Here is a 16,106-nt window from a genome sequence, read left to right on the forward strand (position 1 = left end):
AGGTCGTCTAGTGACCTTTAAATCCTCGGTCTTTTTTCAGACTCAAATGTGTACTTCTGAAGCTATCCAGGCAGGAAGTGAAGTGCATCGCTTGATCATGCAATGATGCATTCATCGGGTTGAAAGAGCCTTATTTTGGTATATATGTACAGGTAGTCAACTACTTACGACTGCAATTGGTTCCGACCAATCGGTCGTAAGTCGAACAACGTATATTTTACATACCAAAAAAACCAAGAAAAAACATTTTTTTTGGGGGGGGGGGGCATTTTACGTGGTCGTAAAGTGGTCGTAAAGTCGAACAGTCGTATGTCGACGACTACCTGTATATATATATATATATATATATATATATATATATATATATATATATATATATATATATATATATATATATCTTCTTCTTCTTCTTTCGGCTGCTCCCGTTAGGGGTCGCCGCAGCGGATCATCCATATGATCCGCATCGTGATTTGGCACATGTTTTACACCGGATGCCCTTCCTGACGCAACCCTGGTCGCCTCTTGCGACACAGGGATCTGGTACACCTATTTTAACCGGGGTATACACCGGCCCAGTACACTGGTACTCATTTCGCTGAACTCGGAAGGATGACAGGCTGAGTCAACCCCCTGGTGTATTTATTCAGTGGCCCAACGGGGCTTGAACTTAGGACCTTTTGGATCCCAAGCCGCTGCCCTAACCACTGTGCCAACACCAGGGTTCTTCCTGTATATATATATATATATATATATATATATATATATATATATATATATATATATATATATATATATATATATATATATATATATATGTTATACACACACACCTAAAAGAGCTAAAGATACCACACATAAACTCCTTCTACCTATTTGAGGGTGCTGGATGATGCTATCTTTGGAAATATCCAAGATGGCCACCATGGTTTGAAATGGTTATATCTTTTAGTCTTCATTTAAGTACGAGTATAAACATGATATTAATCCCAAAATATGTGAATTTGACCAGCAGGACAGCTGAGAGAATTGCATGCACACTCCCTTCTTAGCTATTGCCTGGGTTTGAATCTCGATACAGCTATAAACCATCATTCTGGTATTTTTCAGGCAGGGCCAACATAACCATCGATGTGTGTCCTGTCCCTCGGATAGACATTAAACCAGGTGTCCTCTCCACTAGCATTCGTTGGTGGACGTTAAAGGATCCCATGGTGTCCTTCACAAAAAGTATGCGAGTTATCCGCAATCCCCTGAAAAAAATTACAAATTCGTGCTGTGCCCGACTGCTGGGAGGCAATGGAGTACCACCATACATAATCAAACCACCCAACATAACCAAACTATCCACCACAACCAAACCATCCACTACAACCAAACCACCCAACATATCCAAACCACCAAACATAACTAAACCACCCACTACAACTCAACCATCCACCACTACCAAACCACCCAACATGACTAAACCACCCAACATAACAAAACCACCCAGCATAACCAAAACACACACCAAACCAAAACCACCCAACATAATGAAACAGAAGACCAAGAAGGAACCCCAAGAAGTAAAGAGCAAAGATGGAGTCATCAGGAGGAACCTGGATCGGATTTGGGTTTCAGTCACTATTCCCATACCCTCAAACCCACCCGGGTGCAGCCAAGAGAGCCTTACAGAAAAAATTTCTGCAATAATTCACTTCTCCTGAGAGATAGATAATGAAAGAGAGGAATAGAGAGTATGAGAGATAAAAGAGAAGAAACAGCGAGAATTACAATAAATAAAGAAAATGAATTGTGAAATAAATAAATATTAATGAGAAAAAGAAATGTGAAAGGAACAACGAACAAAGATATCGGGAAGAACCCGGACATAGATTTCAGCAGTTACTCCCCAGGCTCAAACACAGCAACACGTACAACCTACCAGAGGTCCTGCGTAACATAACCAACCCACGCAATATAACTAAACCACCCCACATCACCAAATCATCCACCACAACCAAACCACCCACCATAACAAAACCACACAACATAACCAAAGCACCAAATACAACCAAACTATGCAACATAACCAAACCACCCAACATAACCAACCCACACAACATAACCAAACCACCCCACATAACCAACCCACCCAACATAACCAACCCACCCAACATAACCAAACCACCAAATACAACCAAACTATGCAACATAACCAAACCACCCAACATAACCAACCCACCCAACATAACCAAACCATCCACCATAATCAAACCACCCAACGTAACCAAACCACCCACCCGAACTAATCCACGCACCATATCCAAACTACCCAACAAAACCAACCCACCCAAGATAACCAAACGACACAACATAACTAAACCATCCACCACAACTAAACCACCCAACATAACCAAACCACCCCACATTACCAACCCACACAACATAACCAAACCACCCAACATAACCAACCCACCAAATACAACCAAACTATGCAACATAACCAAACCACCCAACATAACCAACCCACCCAACAGAACCAAACCACACAACATAACTAAACCATCCACCACAATAAACCACCCAACATAACCAAACCATCCACCATAATCAAACCACCCACCGTAACCAAACCACCCACCCGAACTAATCCACGCACCATATCCAAACTACCCAACATAACCAAACCACCCAACATAACCAAACCACCAAACATAACTAAACCACCAAACATAACCAAACCACCAAACATAACCAAACCATCCACCCTAACTAACCCACCCACCGCAACCAAACCACCCACCCGAACTAATCCACGCACCATAACCAAACTACCCAACATAACCAAACCACCCAACATAACCAAACCACCAAACATAACCAAACCAGCAAACATAACCAAACCACCAAACCATTCACCCTAACTAACCCACCCACCATAACCAAAGCACGCAACAAAAGCAAACCACACAACAAAAGAAAACCACCCACCATAACCAAACCTCCCACCACAACCAAACCATCTGGGGTTACCAAACCACCCAGCATAACCCATGCGAAGAGACTGCTTCGGCACCATGAACGCTATGTCAAGAATATGGTACATCATTATGATCATTCATTCTGGATTCAGTATTTGGGAATCGGAGTGAATCCCAATAAGAACTGGGACTTCCGAGTGGACTCTTGCATCGTTTGTTGTTTGGAGAGGAATCAAATTACAAACGGCTTGATTTTGTAATGTTTCAAACATGTAGGTCACTTCTCGTCTAACCTGGGCAGGGCACCTTGTTTCGACAACTCCAGCAATTATCTTCCGTCCTTGGGTTTATTAATCGCACTTATTGCCCCTTCCTTTAAGCTGTCTCATCCTAACCACATTTTTCTTTCATGGCACCACTGAATAGCCTGAAGGTCCCCTTTGTGATTAGGTTATTGTGGCCATTCTACACTTATTAAATCAAACTAATTTCTGTTCTGGCACTTTGCAAAGTCCAGTACTTGTTAAGAAAATGGATGGCAATAGGACAGCCATTAAGGAGTTTATAGAGCAGTGCTTTAATGTCAGATTGTCTCTTTATGGCTTTTATATGTGGCCTGAACACTCGATCCGAAAGGTAGCACTCGGCCACAGTATGTTTCGTAATACTCACGAGTGTTCGCCGGAGTGAGTCCAGAGGAGAATGAAACTATTTCTCTGCTGCCAAAGGTGTGTCCTGGAGCAATCGGCAGGCTCTGTGCTTGTAATTGTCTTCCGAAGTGCTCCATCTCTCAAAGGCTGTCAGTGAGTGTTAACACACCACGTGCTCCCTGGGCCCATACGACTCCGAACCAGGTGCAACTGTCCTGCGAGTCTCGATAAAGACCCACTCTATCCATCTCCTTGGATTGTACTCATGCCTGATTGATGGGCTTGTTTCTCTCATGGAGACAAATCTCATGAAGGCACATTCGGACGACTTTGTTGACATGAAAGCAAAAGCATGATGAAAGACTGTATTTGTTCACCATTAATACAGCTTGAGAAAATGATTTTAAAAAACCCTTCAGTGTGCAATGGAGGAGGATTGACTCCAGGTGGACACCTCATTTCCACATGCAAATACTTTCAGAGAAATGCATTCACAGGTAGACCCCAGGCACACAAGTTCAACCACGGACTGTTGCGATTGTTATTCCAATCAGTCCATGAAACAAAATGAGGAAAGATTCATCACCAATTAGTGTTGGACCACCTATGGTAATGTCTTGGGTTCATTGAACCAAAACCTATCTCGGGGTGTGACTTGTTAATGAAAACTCTGCTCGGATCTGGCGTAACAACTGGCTAAGTTCGGTAACTCAGTTCGGGTACCGCAATGCACCTAGGTTTCCTGGTGAGGAGGGTGAATGGATATGGACACACTGCAAGATTAAAAAAACAAAACCTGTCAAAGAGCGGAGGAGCTCCGTGTGAACCAATGGCCATCAATATTTGGTGCCCAACTGTGTCTGTGGATGTCCTGCTGCAGTTGGTTTACCTTTTTCTCAGAGGTTGGTGGCAGGATTTGCACTCCGGCCACCGTAACACAGTTCATTCCGCAAAATACACAAAAAAGCAAATAAAACTAAAAACCCACTCTGTGGGAGTACCTACTGTGCAGCTGCCCTTTGCAGGGCAGCTCACCGGATGATGGGGTTGGGGCAAAGCCTTTGGGACCCCCATTCTTTGGTGATAGGAGGAAAAGCACGGGGTAACATTCCTGGGTCAGGTTGTGGTGGTGTGTGTCGGGGTGGTGTTGAAGTGTCATCCACCAGACAGCAGTCTCTTCGGGTTAACCTGAGGCAGTCCCTTTGGTGGGTGCCTGGAATGTCCTCACTGTAGGAGAGGATGATCACCCTGTCTCCGCTAATATCTGAGCTCCAGTGTTTGAACATCGGTATTGCATCACTCTCTGAGGTTCAGAGACCTGATAGTGGCGAGATAATGGCGGGTGGTTACACCTACTGATGCTCTGGTGGCTCTGATGGTTACCATGCCCAAGGAGTTGCTGAAGGAGGAGGTGGAGATTGGGACCATACTCTATGCAGAGCGTTGGTGCTGCTTAAGCAGTCTCCTTGGCCATTGGGCACAATCCTGGACGGGTCGCCACTCCGACATAGTATCCCAGCATGCTGGCACTCATTTTGCCGACCTCAGAAGGATGACAGGCCGAGTTAACCCCACCTGGCATTAATTCAACAGCCGAGTGTGATTTGAACTCAGGACCCCAGGATCCAAAGCCTACCACCCTAACCATTAAGTCAACACCAGGTAAACATTATGAGACAAAGGATTCGTCACTTTTGGTGTCATTTCCCTGGTCTCTACATATGCTCCAACTGAGGTGAATAATTATCTCACTGCAAAGGAGACATTCTATGCCATTCTCAAGTTTGTAGTTGATCAGTGCCCCAGACAAGATAATCTTCGAATCTTGGGGGATTTCAATCCATCGACTGATACTGACAGGGATGCTTATGAGACATGTGTTGGTCTCCACGGGTCTAGAACTGTGAACCAGAATAGCACTAAGTTCCTTGACTTTGCAAGAAGTCATGGACTGAGGATGGTTGGTTCATGGTTTGAGCACCCACAGGCTCAACAATGGATTTGGTATTTCAACACTGGTGGTGTGGCAAAGGCAATTGAACATGTGCTCGTTGATGGTTGCTGGAGGATGCTCCAAAACTGCAGGGTCTACCGGAGTGCTCAGTTGCTCAACACTGACCATCTTTGGCTTGTTGTAGCAACTCTGAAGTTGCAGCTCAAATCCAGGAGAACGTAACCACACCAGCCAAGGCTGCATCTTGGCAAGCTCAAGGATGAGATGGTATCTGAGAAGTTTGTGAACAGCCTGAGTGGGGATTTGACTGGTCTGGGTGTTTTGTGGAATCTTGAAGAGTTGGAGTGCCTTCAAGACTACCATCCTTGATGTTGCCGGTGGATCTTTTGTAACCCACCAAGTGAAGAAGAACTTTTTCTCCTAAGGGACACTGGAAACCATTGAACAGTCACATGGCCAGATTTAATGGCAGAGCTAAGCTGTTCAGAGAGGTGAGGTGTAAAACTGTATGTTCGCAAAGGGCGGACAAGAAGGCCTGTGTCAGAGGAATCGGGTGAAGGGGTGGAGCATCACTTATGGTCAGGTGATTCTCATCTTGCTTACAAAGGAATTTGTGTATTACATTCCTCCAAGCCAATCCCTCAGTGTACTACAGTTAGAGCAGAGAGTGGTGAGCTCTTGACAGAGGAGTCTGAAGTGAAGGCCTATTGGGCCATTTTCTTTGAGTGGCTGTACCAGGCCAACCCAACAGCTGCCGAGTTGGATGTCAGGGGTGGAACTATCCCTATTGCTATCCCTCCAATCAACTGTGAATCGCCTTCATTTGTGGAAACTCAAGCTGCAGTGAACCAGTTGAAAGGGGGTAAATCTCCTGGGATCTCTGGCATCCATGCTGAATTTCATGGCTGGTGGAAATGCTGAACTCATGTTGTTGCACGCAGTTGTGTGCTCTGTTTGGATCACCGGCATCATCCCAATTGACTGTAAGAGGGGCCTTGTTGTCCCTCTCTGGAAAGGGACCGGTATCGCCAGGACTGCAACAACTACCGTGTGGTGATGCTGCTCTCAGTGCCGAGCAAGGTCTTTGCTCAGATAATTCTTGATCGGGTTCATCACCATCTGCTGCAGCACCAATGCCCAGAGTAGTTAGGCTTTACACCAAAGAGGTCAATGATTGACTGTGTCCTTGCTCTTCGGGTCCTCTCCGAACGCAGGTGAGACTTTCAAAGAGCGCTACTTGCAGCCTGTGTTGATCTCCGTAAAGCATTTGATTCAGTGTTTCGGGATGTCCTCTTGAGAATTCTCGGTCTTCGTGGGGTGCCACCAAAACTTATCAATTTGATTTCTTAATGATGCTTTGGTACTGAAAGTGCTGTGAGGTGTGGTGCTTTCATCTCTGACTTATTTGCAGTTGTTAATGGAGTTCATCAGGGGTGTGTAGGGCCCCATACTTTTCAGTGCTTGTATAGACTGCATTCTGGGGAAGATGTCAGAGAGCTAAAGCTGTGGTGCATCATTTGGGAATGTCAGGATCTCTGACCTTGATTTCGCAGATGATGCAATCATCTTTGCGAAGACTCTGGGTATCTTTTTGGGGGCCCACTAGGTGCTGAATGAGGTGTGACTGGGAGGGACTGGGAATTTGCGGAGGCACTGGGATTACGGGTGTTCTGGGTCAAAACTAAGATCCAGGCTTTCAATAACATCTTGGATGCTGCTATCTTGTCTGTAGCTGTTTGTGGCAAGGCTGTTGTGGTCACGGAGAGATTCACTTACCTTGGCAGCGACATTCATGTTTCCGCATGTTGTGAGCCAGAGGTTAATAGACGTTTGGGTTGGGCCTGGGTTGTCGTTGATTCACTGGATCATGGCGTGTGGTGCTGTCGGGACCTATGCAGGAGGATGAAAGTCCGAGTCTTGCGTCCATGGTGCTTCCGGTCTTGCTCTACAGATATGAGACCTGCCTATGACCAAGGAGCTAAGACGGAGACTTAGCTCCTTCGGTATTAGGTCTCTTCGACGAATCCTTGGCTATCGCTGGTTCGACTTTGTGTCCAATGAGCAGTTGCTGAGAGAGACTCAGATGAGATTTGTTACCTGTATTGTCCGTGAGCATCAGCTGCAGCTGAATGGACATTTGATGGACACTGCACGGACAGCTGCGGCTGTGTTTTATCTCATGTATTCATCTGTATGTCCATGTATGCAAGATATGTGTGTTGTTGGCCACTCCACTATGAGCTTTCGTTCCTGGAAAGAAAAAATTTTTTGGCTTTCTTGAAAATAGTTAAATAACTACTCCACTCACATGGATAAGGTCACCTGTGAGCTTCTTGACCCCAAAAACCTAAATTTTGACACCAATATGTACTTTGTAAATGCAAAAGTTCCTGAGATACCAAATGTGCGCACACACAGATGTGTGTCGTTTTGGAAAATGGCAACTGGCAAGCATAACGTCCGAGAATTGAAATGTCAATAAAATTCCCAGTACATCAAAATGTTTGTGGGATATAGGATGGAGCCCAGGAGTAACAGTGATAGTGAAAGAGATAACCGAGTTGATTATAGATAGTAATTGTGGAACACTTCACATGCTCCTCATCTTTATCATATTCTGGTCTGCACGTGTTAACGTCAAGGATACAAACTTTCGAGTTCAAAACACATCAGCCCAGCTGGTGACGAGCAAACGTACAGGCAGTGGATGAGGACACGTCCATCGCCGCTGTACTCTTCCTGCCACTTGTCCACAGCCGCCACGAGCTGCAGGAATGACACATCAGACGGAGGCACGTCCTTTCGTGGAGCCCAGCCACTGTACTGGAAGTGCTGCACTGTGCGGTACCCGTCCTGAGGCTGCGAAACAAGGGCAGAAGATAAAATGATGCTCAGAGAATAAAACAATCATCTTTGTGGTCCAAACCCAAACATACAAACACGGCAAGGAAATCTCTCCGCTTAGCAACCGGTTTGGCAAAATTTTACGTTTAAACTTCCTTTAAGATTAAGCAATGTGGAATAAAAAATTAAATGGAATCTTTCGTTGGATGTCGACAGAAAAACTCAAACATGTACAATGTGCAGACATGGTCAGACATGAGACTTCTTCATGATAATGATCATACAAAAGGTCAGATCATGCAAATTTATATCTTCATGATCATACAAAAGGTCAGATATGAGACATCTTGGAGATGACCTGGATGTTGTTAGAATAGTGGCTTGTCCACAACTTTTTGTTTGGGTCTTCAATGTCTTTGCATGGTTTTTATGTGGTCTATGCAAGAGCAACAGAGCTATTCGCTTTAAAGAGGGGCTCATTTGGGAAACAACGCTTCATCTTTCCCCACGACGGTTGGCAAACATTGAGACAGGATTGATTTCTCATAAATACAACTTTTCAGGCCATTTTGGGGGAGAAGTTGGGAACCTGACTTTTTAACATAATTTGAATCCACTGAATCCAAAAATCATGTTCCCAAGATGAATTTTGAGTCTTTGACTTTAAAATTTACAATAAATAAAATGGCCACCAGACTGCTGTTTTTTTGCCATTGTCTTGTGCTGCATTGTGTTAAGTAACTTCAAAGGTGCTTCTGCAGAGAAAATTAGGGGGATACAATTTAACAGCATGAGTTTTTCAGACAATGAAGAAATTTTTATACTTTCGTTTCATTTCAGAACAGGAAAAGTTTATAATTGAAAAAAATCTGGACTGACTAGTCAGTCAAGCCGAGGTTTTCGCGAGAATCCACTTGCCTTGGTCACGACAGATGTAAGAGTGAAGAAGAAGCTTGAGAATCGACACGTGACTTCAGCCGTTGGTAAGGTGAGTCGGTCTGTTGACCAATCCGAGCGTCACGTGACGATTTCAGATGGCGTGGAAGAGGAGTTATAGCTTTGTCCCACGAATATGACAGATGAAATTGCAAACCGCCATTTTTTTTGTTGAGAATGGTGATTCAACTCTTTCCCAAATGGATTCCTTTACACCTCGAGCAAACCACTATGTTTCTCTGTTTAAGATAACCACTTGGCTGTTATCAGAGTTGTGACCATGCACGTTCAAGTGCGTACACAAAGCAGAGTTTCAAGCCTCTTCATAAGTGGAATTGTATGTGTCGTTTCTGAGAAAGGAAATACCTATTTTGGGGGGCAACACCCCCCCACACCTCTCTAGACTTCCTTAGACTTCAAATTTTTCAATGGTGTGAACAAATTTTGGTACATCATGGGTGATGAAGGTTGTAGTCAAGTTTCATCAGAATTGTGTGTCGTTTCTGAGAAGAAAACAAATATCTCTTTGTGGGGGCAACTCCCCACTCCCCTAATCCCCCATAAACTCCCTCCTTAGACTCCCTCCAACCCCGATTTTTTTTCTCATGCGGTGAACAAACTTTGGTACATCATGAGTGATGAAGGTTGTGGTCAAGTTTCATCAGAATCGCATATGTAGTTTCAGAGAAGTTGAAAGTATTCATGGACGAACGGACGGACGGACTGACGGATGGATGACGTGCCAAACCATAAGCTCCCTGGAACTACATTCCAGGAGAGCTAAAAACAACATCACGTCTGATGAACAACAACAGGACACAGCTCAAGGAAATATGACACGTGACAATTCTGTATGTGGTGGGGAGCTATCTGAGAATGTGAGAAGATCCTTCTCCAAGTTTGTCATTGTTAAACCAAACAAACCATGCAGGATTCTGTGCAACCATTTAGTTCTCGTTAAGCACAAGATCCAGAAGGATAGGAAACACGACTTGGTGTCGGGAATCAGATGTGGAGAACCTTCATGCACCGAGACCGATATTGGAGAAACTCAACAAACCCTTTTGGCCCAGATGAAGCAACATCATCATCCAGCGAATGAAGAGGCTTTGAACGCTGTGAATACGCACTTGAACCTGCATGGTCACAGCTTTGGTAACAGTCAAGTGGTCATTTTAAATAGAGAGAAAAAAAAGTAGCTTGCTCAAGGTGTAAAGGAATCCATTTGGGAAAGAGTTGAATCACCATCTCTCAACAAAAATGGCGGTTTGCAATTTCATCCGTCACGTACATGGGACAAAGCTATAGCATCTCTTCCATGCCGTCTGAAATTGACACGTGATGCCGAGATTGGCCTACACACCAACTCATCTTTCCACCGGCCGGTCACGTGGCGATGCTCGAACTTCTTATTCACTTTTACAACTGCAGTGACCAAGGTGAGTGGATGCTCGCCGAAACTTCAGCTTTACCGACTGCTAAGTCTAACTTTTATCAATTGTAAACTTTTTTTCTGTATTAATTCGACTGGATGAATAATAACAACCTGCATCGATTTTATTTTATTTTATTAAAGAAATATAGAAATCCCTGTACTTGGACTGCAGTGTAGGGATTCATGCCCTACCCTCGACTGGGTCGGGCATGAAGTTATAATTTGTTTATGGTGCCAGCAATAGCTCACGTACTCTTCACAAGGGGCACCGTAGGATGTTCAACATCCACCAATGAATGTTGGCAGATATGACGCCCAGTTTAACGTCCATCCTAAGGACAGAACACACATTGATGAATCACCCTGCCTGTGAAACACCAAGATGACAGTTTGTAGCTGGGCTGAGATTCCAACCCAGGCTAGACAGCTTCAAGGTGAATGTGCATACATGCAGTACCTCTCGGCCATCCTGTCTGCCCTATTCAGGTAATGACTTGTTGGAATATAAACATCATTCCTGTAGAGTGAATAATAACAATATCCAGGTAATTTCCATGTAATTCCACCAGAAAGTGAAATTTACATCTGTGGATTTACTCTTGGCAAAATCATTGAGAACCTTCTGAAATCGTTCCTGCATCAGGAATGATATCAACTGTGGAACTGTTTCAGGATTTTCATCAGCAGCCGTCATTGATAACTCATCATGGCATTCTTTGACGCGTTCGACACAAAAGGAGAGAAAACTTTGCATCGGAATGCACCACAATGCTTGCACAGTGAGTTTGTGAGCCCTCGTAACTTTGTTGTCGGCTTTCCCAGCAAGGGTAAGCTCCACTGTACCCTGCCCAAGCAATCCACTCTCCACCTACATTTCAGCGAAGCCAGATCCATCCATTTGATCTCCTACAGCTTCCAAAAAGTTCATCACAATGTGGAAACCACTGATGCATGGAATCAATTTACTCTGGTATTCTGGAATCGACCACTTCAATTCCAAAGAGTGCTTGGTCTACTGTGATGATTGTACGTTCCTGTCCAAAATCTGACGATATTGCCATGCATCTCCTTACACCTGTGTTCAATGTGTCCAGCTCATACAGCATGTCCAGTCCAGATTGAGTGAAAACTGTCCAACCATTTCCTTGGGCAGACTCTTGACGACAAAGGAAGAAAGTTCAGTCGGTTGCTCGGCCTCGTTTCACACACTCAGTGCCCTCTACTGGTGATTGAACCAGACCTGGTCAACAGCAGCTGTAAATACTAGTTCACTTTTGTCAGGCCTGATATTGGCAGGATATAGTTCCTCCATGGCATCAGGCAGAGTCAAGGTACTCTCGAGGATGGTTCAAGGGTTTGAATTGTGGCATCTGCTGTTTGTCATCATTGCCATGTCGCCATCTGGGTTGTATGGAAAGTATTCTTCCCATCCAGTGTCTCATCAAGGATGTCAATGTTGTCAGCACTGTAGTGGATAATTTTCTGGCCACGATGTTTGGTGGTATGACAGCATCAGTTACTGGATCAAATGACTTTAGGATGCTTTCTGCTCAGGCAGTGTCAACTTGTAGCAACTGTATATAGCTGAGACAGTGCCCTGCTTAATTCGCAGAACAACTGCGCAAGGTCTTTGAACCATGTGACTTGATGCAGAGTACGAGCCAGGCCGATGTGTTTTGGAGTCCATTTTTTCCCACCGATGACCTCGTAAACCAAATCATGTGCTACACTCAGCCTTTTGCTCCAAACAAGATGTTCATAATTTTCCATACAGTCTTCTTCCAGGGCAGCCTGCCCACCTTAGATTATTCTCAATAACGCATACAGATTGTCTGGAATATATGACGCAGCTTCTCCTACACTTACAGAGAAACCCCTGTGGTCTGGATTTGCCATCATGTCACCACATTTTTTTTTCAAGCTACACGCACGAGGGACGCAAAGATGTCAACTTTCAGGTTCATACTGAGGCATCGTCAGTGTTTCTGCAGTCTCTCGAGTTCCTTCTGTTTTTCACAAGACTGCAGTATCCTCATACTTCAGAGGAACCAGTAAGGTTTTTCTCTCTGATGGGCATCCATCCATCCATCCATCCAGTGGGACCATACTCTGCAGAGCGTTGGTGCTGACTAAGCAGTCTCCTGGGCTATTGGGCACAATCCTGGACGGGTCACTGCTCCGACACAGGATACCAGCAAGCTGGCACTCGTTTTGCTGACCTCGGAAGGATGACAGGCAGAGACAACCCCGCCTGGCATTAATTCAACAGCCAAGCAGGATTTGAACTCAGGATCCTAGGATCCCATAGGATCCCAAGCCCATCACCCTAACCATTAAGCCAACACCAGGCATGACATCTATCAAGAGGCTGAGAGGAGGTGAAAATGTCACCAAGGTGTGACTGTAATTTTTCCTTGAATGTTGTTCTTCTCGTGCTCGATGCGAACTCGCACTCACCCAATTGCACTTCCGAGCAGAGTCTCAGTCAAGCCGGCTTTGGCTGTGAATTCGGAAAATAAGTCGGATATTTTCCTGTCACATGGAATTAAGTAATTGTGATATTTTGCAAGTATGCACGGAAGAAATGTGCATGTATGAAATATGAATTGGATGTGCTTCGAATGGTCGTGTTATTTGGCTTTGTGAGTTTCAAAGCAAAATGTTACCGTAATCGAGCACTGCAACTGTTACCTGTTCGGGTTAGGGTTAGACAGGTGAGACATGGCTAGGTAGAGATAGTGTTTAGATTTGATTGGTCTATGTGAGTCACGCTTCATGAGAACAAGAATTTAAAAACAATATCAAGCAGAAGGACTGTCGAGATTACAAGTAAGTCCAAGTCTAATCGACATTTTCATGTCGTGGAGTTGATAGTAATCTCTTTTCGCAGTGAAGTTCATCGTTCTAACAGTTGACGTCCTGAAGTGAACAGGTTTAATCAAAAGACAGCATGTTGTACTAAAAACCATATTGTCCATTTGCCAGATAATGAAATCCTTCCCCACTCCCCCCCAATTAGGGAATTTTGCAAACCGTGATATTTGATTCATATGGGTCCGAAGACTTTGAAAGCCATTTGTAAGAGGGAGCTAAGAGGGAGCTTTTGAGCTTTCGCCTCAAAAGCCAGTCGCCGACTGGGAATCCTCCGTCGTGCTAAGTCCTTCCTCGGCCCTCTTGAGCTCCTGACCACTTACAAAGCTTTTGTCCGTAGCCTGATGGAGTACTGCTCTCCCCTCTGGGCTGGTGCTCCTGCCTCCCACCTTTCTCGGCTTAACGCTGTCGAAACCAGGGCATTTAAGATCATCGGCATCTCCCGCAATGAAGCTGAGTCTTTGGGCCTCTCACTCAATCACCGCAGGTTGGTCGGTGGTCTTTCTGTCTTCTACCGACTCCTCTCCAGCCTTGCCCCCCCTGCTCTCTCTGCGATTTGTCCCCACCACATTTCCACAGGGCGCTCAAGGTCCGCCAACAACCCCCTTCTGGTAAAACTACCAAAATCACGAATCACTGCTCATCTTCACTCTTTCATTCCTCTTTTTTCCCGCCTTTGGAATAAACTTCCTCACTCTATTCTTTCCCATTCTTCCCTCCAGGCTTTCAAAACAGCTGTTCACCACCACCTCTTATCTTCCCCCATCCAAATCCTCGATCTTTTCTACCTTCATTTCTTCCTTCCTTCATTTCTCCTGCTTTCCTTCCTGAAAGTCCCTGAAATGTCCATCTTCTCTTCGCCATGTTCTCCGTCCCATCCCCATCCCTCTCCCTTCTACAGTTCACCTAATGTGTCTGTTCCCCACTGTTGTGTCCCTTCCACTCCCGCCCCTCTTGTCTCATGCCTCCTTGCTGTGAGTTGTGTGTTTGCTCTCATACGAGCCTCGACCAAGGTATACAAAAAAAAAAAAAAAAAAAGCTACATTGTGTTAAAGACTGATTTGTACTCGTATGTCGTACCCGAAGCGCCACAAGAGTAAAATGAGCGATTTAAAAAAAAAAAAAATGCATCCATGTGACTCAACATAAATCTTTGTACAGTGTAAGGTATCAAAATGTATCTTTTGATTTATCCTATCATTAAAAACCTCGAGATGTATATTTGGGTTTCAATATAAGCCTCGTGTGAGCTTAAAGGTTAGGGTTGTGGGCTTGGGATCCCAGGGTCCTGAGTTCAAATCCTGCTCAGCCATTGAATTAATACCAGGTGGGGTTGACTCAGCCTGTCATCCTTCCGAGGTCGGCAAAACGAGTACCAGCTTGCTGGGATGATTGGGCCATTCGAGTACCCTGCGTCGGAGTAGTGACCTGTCCAGGATTGTGCCCAAGAGCCCAGAAGATTGCTTCGGCAGCACCGATGCTCTGCACAGAGTGTGGTCCCGATGGATGGATTTCAATGTTGACAAAAAATTCATTCAAAATATTGTAAATTTAGCTTTATTTCTCTTGACATGTAACGCAAAGCCAGGAAACAAGACATCCAACTCATCATTTTCACCAGCATCCACTGAAGTTTATCTTTCAGAAAGAATATACACTAGCTCGCGTGTAAAATGAGATCATGATGTTGATAAATAGAAGGGCACTCGGTAGAGCACATACCTCCACCACGTAATGTCTGATCCACGAGAACATATCGGGCCCAATACATTTTTGAAATATCATGCTATACAGTACTATATCGTTTTTGGCCGTCTCTCAATGGTGAAGAATCACTTTAATAAATAATTAATTCTCGTATCCAGATCCAGATTCGGATCTTCACCAAAATTTAATCGATTCGTCATGGTCACACACCCAACGTGTCCACCAAGTTTCGTCTGAATCCGTTTACAACTGTTTGAGATATCGTGCTATATATCATTTTTATCCGAACTCTCAATGGTGAAGAATCACTTAAAAATTCTAGTAGTCGGGTCCGGATCCGGATCTTCACTAAAATCTAATCACTTCGTCCTTGTCACACACTGAACCTGTCCACAAAATTTCATCCGAATCCGTCCATAACTTTTTGAGATATCCTGTACACAACCAGACAAACAAACAGACAGACAAACAGACAGAAAGGGGTGAAAACATAACCTCCTTCACCTTCGGTGGCGGAGGTAATAATGGCTCATTGTAATCTTGGAACTGAGTGTACAGTACATCGATAAGCTTTGAGAGTGTGGTGTTATACCCATTTAGCCCACTGCCCTGGACCTTGGCCGCAGCAGATGGTCTCCCGGACAAACAGAGATAGCTACACTCTTATTCAAATTAGAGGACGCAAGAGCAGGAACTCAGAGTGGAAGAGGTGATGACAAAGTACACATCATTGATGGAAATGCCCT

The 16,106-nt window shown here is 44.5% G+C and overlaps 1 protein-coding gene across 8 annotated transcripts in view; it reads right to left on the reverse strand.

The window, feature by feature from the left end:
* LOC147013237 (receptor-type tyrosine-protein phosphatase mu-like) overlaps positions 1–16,106 on the reverse strand; it is a 363,240-nt gene that overhangs the window by 12,100 nt on the left and 335,034 nt on the right. For all 8 annotated transcript variants that reach the window (XM_085854911.1, XM_085854910.1, XM_085854908.1 and 5 more), the window contains one exon: positions 8,266–8,426. In XM_085854911.1, coding sequence (XP_085711037.1) covers positions 8,266–8,426 — 161 coding nt within the window. The remainder of the gene's footprint in view (positions 1–8,265; positions 8,427–16,106) is intronic.

Source organism: Eptatretus burgeri, chromosome 14 (assembly GCF_056783735.1).
Source record: "Eptatretus burgeri isolate ZD-2024b chromosome 14, Ebu_testis_v1, whole genome shotgun sequence".
Lineage (NCBI taxonomy): Eukaryota > Metazoa > Chordata > Myxini > Myxiniformes > Myxinidae > Eptatretus > Eptatretus burgeri.